The sequence below is a fragment of the Lutjanus erythropterus genome, chromosome 7, assembly GCF_056507025.1.
Source record: "Lutjanus erythropterus isolate fLutEry1 chromosome 7, fLutEry1.hap2, whole genome shotgun sequence".
Taxonomy (NCBI): Eukaryota; Metazoa; Chordata; class Actinopteri; order Lutjaniformes; family Lutjanidae; genus Lutjanus; species Lutjanus erythropterus.
Genome location: NC_139323.1, coordinates 41,123,078 through 41,135,783, shown reverse-complemented (window position 1 = coordinate 41,135,783; position 12,706 = coordinate 41,123,078). Strand labels below are relative to the sequence as shown.

The following is a 12,706-nucleotide window of genomic DNA, read 5'->3' as shown; positions in this document are numbered from 1 at the left end:
GCTGAATTTAAGCAAATATACAGTAAGATGCACTAAAATGTGTTGATGCCAATCTGGAAAGTTGAATTTAAGTCTAAACTGAAGCACTACACAGAGATAATTGCACAGAAGAGATCAATATAAAAATGACATGTCTATTTTATGTGCAATATTACAAGCAAAAGTATAAAACACATACTTACATAAAAACTAATTAATATTTACACCTGACCAACCTGAACTAATTGCACTGAATGAACATCATCTATACTGCAATAAAAAGTAAACAGTGAACTACATGCTGTACTGAAAGGTGACATGAAGATGACATCTCCAACTGATATTAACATGCGATCTGTAGCTGGGTATCGTCTCTGGATCAGGAAAAACACACGTTAGTGCAGGTGTAAATGCACGCAGCTGTGCAACAGGAAAATCAGATCAGCCACACCCGATCTGGTGGTGGTCAAGTGTGAAAACAACCAGATATTTTCTGACAAATAATAATAATTAACCACCCAGACAAATTTGAAAGATTACAAAAAATCACCAAGTATATAAAATTAGATCTCAAAATCATGAGGAAATGAGACACTAGGGGTGTGTCTGCTCTGCTGTCTCAGTGTCAAACAGGTGGAGAAAGCCTCCACCTGAAAAGTTATGTTAGCATGACTGCTATCGCTATCCATGCTAATATCCATGCTATTGCTCTCTCTGTGCTGATTACATTGACCAATGTGGTTGCCATGGTGATGACTATTAACCACACCTCCACTATCTGTTTGAGCAGCCCCCGTTTGGAGGGTGGCACTCTCCAAAATTACAGGAACTTTTGGGGGCGGGGCTTGCAGCGCTGAATATTTCAGAGCAGATCTGCAGCCACAGTTTGTTGTTTGTTTCTTCAACACATCAGTATGGAATTACAGAAGAAGGAATATGACAAATGGACAAATGATGTCTTGTCAGCGATGTCAGTGGACTAGTTTGCCTAATCTTTGAGGCAGAGATGCAGACGACAACAGGCTTCAGGACCCTTTTAGGTCCTTGACAATTGGTTCCTGGGACTAAAATTCTGGGTACGTTGGGTGGAAACACAACTTAACTTGCCAATTGATATCTGATCACAATGCAGGCAGAATCAAGACCATAGAAATGCTTGTTAATACCTATACATAAATGTAAAGAACTGTGATCAGATGTCTTCATCCAGCATTATCCAGATACAGATTGCATGTTAATCGCATTCAAAAACATAAAGCAATAGTTTTTAAACAAAACTAACATGACACATTATTGTTGTACTTGTGCTGTAACATGTTGGATTTAGTCAAAAACTGACACAAATCATTCACTCAGAGGAGAAAACTAAAACTGACTCCACATGTTATTCCAATGATCCTGGAGGTTCAGACAGGAACAAGCGTCTCCCACAGTTCCACTACAGAGAGCTGAGGGTCGATCTTTGATGTCATCAAGACACAAACCCCGGAGGTGGTCAGCTGACCATAAATTACAGACCGGCCCTGTGGATGTACAGAGTGCTTCTGTACAAGTTTAGAGTTCATGTAAAAGCTTTATTTCATTTCTGTGCTTGAGCATAAAAAGAACTCCTGTCTCCATAAAATCACCCTGGGTGCCGTCATGCCATCCACACCGCCACCTCAGGATTTATCTCTTGATGACATTGTGAAGATTTCTTGCTGCGTTGTTGTAGTTTTCAGAAACTTGAACACAAATCTTACTTAAACAAAAGTGGAATAACATGTGGATTTGGCTTTAGGTTGGATTATCCTCTAAGTTTTTGTCTAATTGAATCTTTTTTTACAGCAATAATGTCACTTCTCTTTCATGGCGATCATCCAGACAGGCATGATGATCTCAGGGAAGCCTTCCTGCCTCTCAACATCCAGGATCTCCAGGCCGGCCTTCATGATGATGGTCTTCATGATGTCCAGGTGGCGGCTGATGCTGCTGTCGATGGGGTCCAGCTTGCAGCCCTGCCGCGCCATATTGTCTTTGATTATGATGACTCCGTTTGGACGCAGGCTCTTCTTACAGCGAAACAGGAAGTTCATCAGGTCCTTGTCTGTTAAGTGGCCTGAGGAAAAGAGACAGAAAATGAATAAGGAGAGAAAAAAACAGGCAACCACAGCTGAGATATCTGTTCCTGCTTCCATCAGTTATCTGACTGACTTGCTGAGGTAGATGGAGTCAACTGGCTTAGCATCACCAGACAACGAAACATGTGATGTGGCAGTGTTTGGTCTGCTGCCTTGACACAATCTTTCTTGTATTACAGGTAAACAGTCACTAAAATATGTTCCTGAAAACATTTAAGTGAGAAGTGAGAAGTCCGCAATGAACTAACAGAATCTTGGTTTATATTTGATCAGCCCTGCCTGTTGGAAGCAAATGGATAGACCTACAGCCAATCAGTGCGGCAAAACATGTGACATTTGACTTTTCAAATCTGGAGCAGCGATGCTCTGATGTCAATACTTGTACAGATTCGTCAGTGGCTGCAGGGCATCGCAGCTGAGCTGAGCTGAGCTGAGCTGAAAAACATGGCGTCTGAGAGAAAAATGCTTCTGCCCATTTTGGGAGTATTTTGGATTGGTAAGCCAGCCAACACTGGTCAGAGCAGCGTATCATTGTGAGTGTGTAAAAAGGAGCTTGAGAGAGGGCAAGTTGTAGACTAATTACTGTCAATGGTGGCTCAAAGTGAGCCGAGTAAAAGCTGAACAGTGAAATTGTCGGCCTGGCAGTAAATGTACAGTTTAGCTTTGAGTTTATCAGTGAATAAAACTGCAGCTCCTCAAGACTGAAGCAGAGCTCCTGTGAGAATAGTGTCGCCATGACAAGCAGCTCCGAGTATGTTAAGGGAGTACTACAGTACAGTGGAGTACAATTGAGCTGTGCCATTTAACAAAAGTTCAATGCCGCCATTATGCTGTATACCCCAGTAAAATGTCTGGAAGGTATAATGGTATGATTCCCATACTTACATGCCACCCACTGCATCCAGATGACGTCGTACTTGTTTTTTGGCGGCGTGAACTCCTGCAGGTTGTAGCAGTAGTAGGTCTCGATGCGGTCAGCATCATCACCGAGGTACTCCTCGTGCGCGTGTAGCAGGAAGTGCTCCATCATGTCCGCCATCTCCAATTTCTCAAACACGGGAAGGAGGACACCTTTGGTGACGCGGCCGATCCCGGAGCCACAGTCCAGGGCGCAGTGTGTCCCGGCCTTTCCAGGACCCTGTGGGTGAAAGACAGGACAGGTTATTTATTATCATAGCAAAATTCTAAATCATGTAGAGGTATAATTAAAGGATAAAGTCAGTATAATACCCCAATTGAAGATTGTTTGTAATAAAACTGAGGTAACCATAAAAAGAAGAGCTGGATTTATGTTTCACAGAAAACAAAATGTCATTTTGCCTGCAGCATGTTATTACCATTCCTATAAGTCAAAGAGGAGTCTATTCTTTATTTTCTGTGTTTCCAGATGTCAGGCCTCTGCACCTCAAACGCTCCGACAGCACAAAACAGGTCGACCTCAGTTCCTCAGGGCAACCAAACTATGAACTTTACCACGAGGGAACAGAAAGTCACCTCACTTGAATCATGCTGGTTTTTCTTCCTTTTCATTTGGTATTCTGACCTCACTCCAACCCCTCCGCATCAGGGGCCCCAGTGTGTGATTGTATGAAAGATGGGGCCCCGAGGAGCTCTGAGCTTGTTACAGGAGGCTTCCTGGTTTCAGTGAATTACTGCCATATTGCTCCGTGTGCATGTAGCTCAGTTTAATCTGGATGTGTTCTAAATCTTTTCCTACCACACTTGTTTTTAATGGAGATGTCAGATTTAAATAGGAGCTGTTCACAGCCAGGGAGGAGATGGTGGATGAGGACGATGTGGAGCTGAGTGCATGTTGGTGGAAGAAAGAGAATGCTTTGGATGTTTTCAATCCATCATTTAGGGACTGTGCATTAAAATGAGGAGTTTAAGCTGAATTTCTGGACATTAGATGCACAAAACAAAAGCAAACACTCTAAACTGAAATAAGCAGAAGAAGAAGAGGCCCAGAGTATCTGCACTTTGGTTGTTGCAATTATTTAAGGTTCTCAGTCTCACATTCCTCTACAGACACATGTACCACCAAAGTATAAGGTGTTACGAAACAGAGAGCTTCGGAACTTGATTATGTAACGTGGTGTAACATTTCAGAGGATCACGTCATTGGGATTGTGAGCTGTAACACCGTGGCACATGGAAGTGAGGATTAATTAAAGGAAAGGTTTGCTGTTTTTCAACCCAGACCTTACTTTAGTTTTTTTCAATGTTGCACTAATATATTCAAGCACCACATGACCACCAACACGTCCTCATACCTAAACTACAGAATAAGTTGTTTGCTAATGATTCACTTTAAAATAATCATTTTTTTAATTCCAAAAAAGACAATATTCTAAGCAATTTACATGGCTACTGAAACATTCCACTAATAGTTTACATGGAGCCATGCACATCCAAGCATCGCCAAAAACCTGTTGATGTCAAGCCTCTGCATAAGCCTGATAACAACCTGGTCATTTGACTCAGGTGTGTTGCAGCAGGGAAACATGGGGAAGCACTAAATTGCACTAATTTGCTGTAAGAAAGCAAACAGCACAGTGTAACCCATCATGGAGTCATGGCAGACAGTTTGCTCAGTGCTGCTGAGAATAGAAGACTGACATTCAACGTATCAGTCATTTACTGTCTGTATTGTATCAGCCAGTCATAATGAACTCTGCAGAACAACTGAGCTGTTAAATCAGGGCTTGTTGTGTTTACATTAGCACCAGTGCAAAAGTAGCCACTTAGCCGTGTGCAGTTGCTTTAAAGCATCCAGTCTTAGCAGTTTATAATTAGAGCTCCTGTAAAACTGATCCTCTAAATAACCCCGTCTCTGGGCCAAACCAATTCCCCAGAATTAGCACTTGGACTCTCCCAGCATCTAAAAAAACCCTCCAGTCCACACTGACATACACAAAGATGCATGTGTGCATACATAAAGAAAATGTTTACACTGTAATAAGTTATAAGGTTAATAAAAATACAGAAGATGACGTCATATTTTAAAGGAAAGGTCAGAATTTTGGGACATATGTTTATTGTCTTGCAGAGAGTTAAATTAGAAGATTGATAATGTTTCTGATGTCTATACATCCATCAACAGACCAGTTTAAGTTAGAACAAAGCTTGGAAACAGGGGGCTGGATGTATGGGGTCCAATTAGTCCGTTAACGTATTTGCCAACCCTCAAAATTTTCTCGGAGACTCCAGTTTTTCATTTCTCTCTCCTGGTTTCCTCCTGGGTTACAATCCTCCTGATTTATGGCAGTTTTTCACATTTTTTCCCCTGCTCCATGCAGGCTCGCGTCTCAGCTGCATCTGAACAGCAGAACCGTCCATTTCTTCGACGATGTGTAAACACGACTTTGATGCACAATAGAGGCAGGAGTGAATCCGATGTTCTTGAAACGGTGCGAAACAGCAAAACATACCTGGCTCTGTCCAAAGGTAACCTGCCTAACAACAACTTTAAAGCTCACTAATTAACACTTTAGCTCGTTTGAGTATTCCCCACAAAAACTGAGACGCAAAAATAACAATTCCCTGTTTTACGAGGTGTTATGTTCCAGGAAATTTCTTGGCCAAGACCAGAAGCTGGATGCAGAAAATGTCAAACGTTTCCTTTAAGATGCATCACCATCAATTAAACACCACCTTGAAATTTATGACACTTTTTTTCAACAGCAAAGACTCAGAAATCTCTCCTCCTTCTTCACTGTAAACAAATGGGTGCTTGTAAAAAGTGACCACAGTACAAAGTGATTAACAGCTGTTGGCTCAGCTGGTTCTGTATGGGTGTTTATGGGACTGGCATCATTTCTGTGCTACTATTAGAAACTGCACTGAGGTCTCCTCCCACGTGAAATAAGACGGATTCTTTTTGTTCAGTCGGGATGATGATGTCTGTCTCGCCCAAAATAGATTCTGACACATATATTCTGCAGCAGTGTAAATCGATATACTCGTGTACAGTAGTCACTGTAAAGGATGCACAGCTTCTCTGATCTGTTATGGACTTGAAAGCGGGGTTAATATTTAGTGACTCACCACAAACCTCTTCAGAAACTGCCGGGATCCTTCCAGATCAACGTTGCCTATTTCCACAAAATCTCCCAGCATGCCCTCCTCCGAGGCAGAGACATCCTCGTAGAACTTCTGGGCTCTGTAGTAGAACTGTTTTTCTCCTTTGATGTACTCACAGGTGTATGGGAACAGCTTCACTGTGAGGACACACAGACGGACAGAAAGAGAGCAGACACAGGACTCAGGACGGGGTCGTATTCGAGAGAACAGTTCAAATAAACTGGTACATTTAATCTACAACTTACTGATAAAAAAAGCTTGACAGACAGATTTGTAATATTGGTCATTACTGGTTGGATAACTTTAAAGAGCAGTGTTTCAGTGTCAGTGCCAGATTGAAAGGCGGGACTGAGACCCCTTCACTGCAAAAACGAAAAAAAAAGAAAACTGAAAAATTCAAGGCAAAGATTCAAGTTTATCCAAAGTAAATTATCTCAACTATACGTGTGCAAAACTTTTTAAAACTTAAAAGTTTGATTCAGGCTCAAAACTCAAAATATATTGCGGTTGGTTGCCTTGAAATTTTAAGTCATCTCTCTGATATTACAACTGTGATGTGACACAGTACATGGGCAATAAAGATAGATGTAAACATCAGAAGAGAAATGTGGAGTTCGACACAACGTGGCAACGAAGGTGCAACAAGCAGCAGAACAGAACAGTTTGTTTAGAGTGAAACTATGTAGAACCATCTAGGACACTTCTGCAGCACCACAATATTTAATTTAAAATGGTATTTTTACACACATTTCACCTCTAACAAATACTGCAAATCCTGTGATTTGAGAATTGCAGTAGGCCATATTGCCATTTCGATAAAAAATCTGATGAATTGTTCAGCCCTCATCAAGAGTAATCAAAGTCCACGTCTTTTTTGATTTTGTCGAGTCTGAAGTCGTCACGTTTGTGACTCTGGTTATTTCCAACAATAGCTCCAACATGACACTGGACTTGTCTGTGTGGAGAAGAACGCTGTTTACAATCTCAAAGGAAATGTAGAATGATAATTTGATTACCAGAAGACTATAAATAAGGACCTGCTGCGCTGCTCAGCTGTTACATGAGACAACACACTGCTTGATTCATCTCCAATCTTAAACATTTACAAGTTTTCTGGTCACCAATTAGCAAGAAGTTAGTATTACTGAGAAACTGTGAACCCCAGAGGACTCTTCTGTAGCCAAAACCACCGCTGTTTATGGTTGTTTTGAAAGTGTTAAATTATGTGTCACGCTACAACACTTCTTTTCAAGACAATGTCAGTGACATACTGTGACATTAAGAAACTTAACACCAGACTTCTTAAACTATCCCAACCTCTCGCTGCCTCAGTTCTGCTGAGCTGAAACAAATCCCGCAGAATGAACGCAACATTTCCGAAGGCTTAGGTGACATGTTCCTGGAGGCGGGGGGGTCATGGGCGAACGTCTGTCCACTTGTGTGAAGGATGTCCAGTGGCAGGATTCATGACACCACAGTGAAACATTAAGAGGGGGGCTGGACTCCCTCCTCAGTGCTGGGAACATCAGGACGAGGCAGAGAGCCAAGAACGGGACTGAAGCGTCCAGCACCTGGAAACCACACTAACAACAAGGTGTAGAAACATGACAATTCATGTCATGACTCTCCTGACGAGTGCCGACTTGGTCATGAAATGTTTGAGGGTTTTGTCGTGGCCTCAGGTTTGATTGGAGCCAATAAAGCTGGCGGACACGTGTCATGTGACTCCTCAGGAAGGCTTTCAAAGGAAGGTTAAGTATAGAAACATCGAGCAAGAAGACGGGGGGAGACAGCGTGACAACGTCCTCCTCTGCCAAAGAAGTGTCACTCCAGGGCCACCATATTCTTCTATGTCACACCTTCAGAGTGGACCAGCTCATTAGACGCTGACCTTTGACCTTCGGTGTAACAGAATAAGACTTATGATTAAACAAGTGAACGGGTCAGAAGATTAATGTTTATTTCCGATGTCTCATGTCTAAATTTAGACCCAGTGATGCTCTTCCAACCAGGGTACAGTAAATTTATTTTAAGTTCACTTCTTTAACTTGGCATCTACTGTATTAAGACATAAAAAAGACAAAATATATCTCATTCAGTCCATTTAAAGCTGTAAATAATCCCTGTGAGTGTCATGTTTAGTAGCGACTGACATGAGTTAGTGCTTTCATGCTTGACATGCCAGGCCATTAATGGGCCTTGTATCAAGTTAGTGGTAAGAAAATAAGGCGTCTTTGAGCCAGAATGACCAACAGGTCAGGATCTCCAGTTTCTGCAGCTTGTCCTCTCATGATGGACGAGTGCACACCCCGGAGAGGATCGGGTTCTACAACGAGGAGTAGCTACTGTCAACGTGACTGGCTTCTGTTGTCAAAAATGGATTTCTTTTGTGATATTTGTCCCTTTATTTCAAAGTATGACACAGTAGATACCCCTCTGGTGTCATTTCTGGATGCTCCTGTCTCATGTTATGTTGTGATGTGCTGTCAGAGTCAGATGATGTAGAATAAAGAGTGACCATGTCCCCGTACAGAGGAAGAGCACTGTCAAAAAAAGTTCAAGACAACAGGCTGCAATACGAGTTTTCAGCCCAACTCAAATTCTTAAGTTTTGAAAATGTTTTACCAACTACTGATCTTTAGTTGAGATGAGTTTTGAAATTTTAGAAACTGTATTTTAAAAAATTATAGTAGAGTAACTTCATTTAAGTGAAAGTGAAATTTTAATATTTTTGATTCATTACCAAAATAATGACAAATAAGGTTCACAGCTCAACGTGACCAGATGTTGAAGTACATTTTTTTGAGTGTCTTAAACTCAAAGATTCAAGTTTATCTAAAGAAGAAAAGCAAATTATCTCAACTAAAGATTATAGGCCAGAAAAACTTTTTCAAGTTTATTTCAGAACCTAAGACTTTGACTTCGGCTCATCTAAAATCAAAAAGAAAAACAAAACTCTGCAGCTCACAGCAAAACTATCTGGACAAATAGCTCTACAGGTAAGAGGAAAAATATGTAGCAGGGATGAGGGATGTCCACAGTGAAACATCGTGATGGACAATGATATCATTGGCTGTGAATGTTCTCATTCATCCAGGTCATGGTATTCGTATCAAAGTTTGTAGTAGGCAACTGGACTTGCTCATTAGACGCTCTTGAAGACGTTTCATCCTCTTGGATGAGAGGCGAAACGTCTTCAAGAACTCTATCAAGTCCAGTTGCCTTCTACAAACTTTGATACGAAAATGATATCATTGCTGCATCTAGAAGTGTTTTCTTCTCGGCACCACGTCTTTAATTTATTCGTGTTTAATAAGCAGTCCATCCAGGAAGCTGCGATGTTGCAACAGATCTCAACAGTTCACACAAATTCAACCAATCCCTGTGAATTCCGTGCAACCTTGCAATTGTGTCCAAACTTTTCTGCAAATTTGACCAATCGTCATAGCTTCCCGCAAGTTCCACCAATCACAGTAGTCCCCCACACAAACCTCATACATGTATGTCTCGACTAAATGTTTTATTATTCACTTTTTTTTTTTTCTCTCAAATGTCTCCATTCACAAATAAAGAAGATTTTTAATATTTTTGTGATTTTGAGCATTTTTGGTATAGTTACAGGACAGGGTGTGATTTTATTCCCTGTTTCTCTTAGTCATGTAATTTCTTTGTAAAAATGGATTAAAGGATCGCAGCATCTCAATTTTTTAGAACAGCTGTTGTGAAATCAGGCATTTTAGCTGCAACAATCCCAAAAGGCCTCCAAAATCCGGCAGGGGTTGAACATGACATAACAAAATGGAGACATTGTACAATCACAAGCAGCAGCAGCAGCTTCTTTTTATTTTCTCTCCTACATGTTAAAAATGGAGACGATTGTAGAGGACTCAGTGTTTGATGACTGACATCATGATGAATGATGGCATTGTACATCTGCCCAACCCTAACATGTACCTGTGATTTTTGGGTGAACTGTCCCTTTAATCAAGCAGTTTTTTTTTTTTTTTTTAAACTTTATTTTGCACATTTATAATTACTAACTTGACCTCTGAGCTCTGCCTGTGCAAACTTCCCCACAGCGTCGTAGTTTGACCCCACTGACCAAGCTGCAGGGTTTGATGAGTTGAGAATGAGAACATGTTAGGTGAAACTCACAGTAAGAATAAATAAAAAGATGCATTATATTTAGTGTAAGATTATAGAGCTTCTGTTCTTCTAGCTTTTTGTTGTCAAAGTATTTTCACTTTGATGATTTCATTCATCATTTCATTACAATGAGCTGTGACAAGATGCAGTTAAATTCCTAACAATGATGAATCAGTCATAAATGTAGCATGCAGGCGTTAACATGCAGCCCTCTCTGCATGTCAGTGCCTCCATCTATCAGTCTAAAGTTTGCCAACATTTGCCACCAGAAATAACTGGTCATATCAAATCAGTTAAAGCTGCAGCAGCAAAAAATCCCCAGTGTATTGAAATGGCCAAAGCTGTGTTTTACTGAATTCAGCTTTTTAGAGTTTGCGTTTTTTTGTTTTTTATTTTTCAAAAAGTTACATGGTTGTTCAATGCAATAAAGTCTTCACATTTCACCGTCCTGTAAATCATGAATAGATACATATTTAGCTTAGAGATAAGGATCGAAAACTCCAGAAACATCAAGTTTATATGAGGTTTTCAGTAGAATTATTAAGTGTCTTTTTTAGCACTTGCATTTATGAGAGGAGTCATGATGTTAATGCAGTTGCACCTGCTTCTTACTGGAGGAAAACCAAACAAAAACTCATATAAATTCACATATATTTAGATATTTACATTAAAAACATACATGCATCTATGCACACGCTCTTGATTCAAAATGATTCAAAGGCAGATGAACTCAACAAGAGGACAAAGCATCATAAAACCTCCAGCAACAGCTTTTGATGTGAGTGTCTGTAAAACAAATTTGTAATATCTGATGATGATTTAGGTGACGTTTCAGGACTTCCTGTGTAGCCAGCAGATATCCAGATAGCAGCGGCGTGATGAGTCAGCACCAGGTCCCAGTGCAAGATTTTCAAACTGAGCCCTGCTCATCACAGTCATACACAGTATAACCTGATGGCAGTCAAGGATGAGAAAAGTGAAATCATGCACCTTATTGCACATTAACAAGGTAATTTGTGTTATTGTAATATTCTTTACTTGGTCAGTGACAGACCTGTGACAGTGAGTGATTGTCTTTGTTTATGTGAAGAAGGACAATTGATGCGCTTTTAAAATGGTGGTGTCAGATAATTTAAGGACTTGGGGCCCGTGGGTGTGAAGGGAACCAGAGAGGCTATAGAGGCTCGTGCGTACGGGTCCTGAGTGATGGCAGGCCCTAATGCAGCTGCATTACCTGCATATATGTTAGTTCAGCCGCTGCAGGGCAGATTTCATCCTTTGTGCACAAAATAATAAAATCATAATCAACCTATGGCTGCATGGTTTGGTAAAAAAAAAGTCATATTTTGATTATTTTGACTGAAATTGCGAGTGTGATATGTGATAGGATTAGTGGAAATGTTAATGAAGATTTTTAGGACAGGTGATCTCTGCAGTACTACCAGACCTCATATAATACTGTTTGCTCGCACATTTTTCCATTTTCAAAAAAGTGTGATCTGGTTCTGGTTCTACACTTGGCCATATTGTGATTTTATTGTGATGGTGATTAATTGTGCAGCCCTGCTGCTGACACGTGTGTTTTAGATTTTTTTAACATAGTGTCCCCGCTTCTAGGCAGCCATTATTTTCCTTTCATATCACTGCAATAAATAGATTAACTACAAATGCTTTATAAGACTTTAGTAAGTAATAGTTTTTTTAATATGCACTTTCAAATGCATTGAAGAATATTTTAAATCCTTGCAGATGAGGTTCTTTGAAAAAAAAAAACAAAACAGCGGTGTAAAGTGATTTGATCTCAACCAATCCAGCATGCTTCTTCAGTTCTGCCAGATCCTTAATAGAGTCAAAGGTCAAGTAAAGGTTGTAAAGGCTGACCTCCTGACAGTGAGGCTGGTGTGTGTGTGTGTGTGTGTGTGTGTGTGTGTGTGTGTGTGTGTGTGTGTGTGTGTGTGTGTGTGTGTGTGTGGCCCTTCTTCTTACCCACAGGGATCTTCTCCAGCAGGTACAGGTAGCTGGCGAAGAAGTCGCTCCTCAGCGTGTGGTGCACATGGAAGGACATGCTGTGGCGACACATGGTGTCGTCCGTCTCCTTCCAGCGCTCCCTGAAGGCCTGATGAGCGCCCTTGTACTCAAGGTTGGGTGGTGAGCTGCCATTCTCATCTTCGGGTGAAATCTCCATGTTGTCCATGAGGCCTTGGAGCACGTCACAGAGCTGTGCAGTTATCCTGAAGGTGTTCGATAGAGCAGGAGCAGAGGAGAGTAACGCTGAACGGTTACGGTGCCCGTTTGGGACACTGTTTCTCCAGCTGCTGCTATATCTGTCTAGCTGAGTGTTCAACACGTCTCTGCCAGCACTCAAGTGATCGGCAGAG

General features: G+C 41.0%; 1 protein-coding gene across 1 annotated transcript; it reads right to left on the bottom strand.

Moving 5' to 3' along the window:
- Positions 1-615: 615 nt before the first annotated feature.
- Positions 616-12,706, bottom strand: ntmt2 (N-terminal Xaa-Pro-Lys N-methyltransferase). Its single transcript, XM_084722332.1, has 4 exons — positions 12,315-12,706; positions 6,147-6,319; positions 2,985-3,237; positions 616-2,077 (listed from the first exon to the last, which is right to left on the bottom strand). The coding sequence occupies exons 1-4, from the start codon at positions 12,520-12,522 to the stop codon at positions 1,815-1,817; spliced, it is 897 nt and encodes a 298-aa protein (XP_084578458.1). The 5' UTR covers positions 12,523-12,706; the 3' UTR covers positions 616-1,814.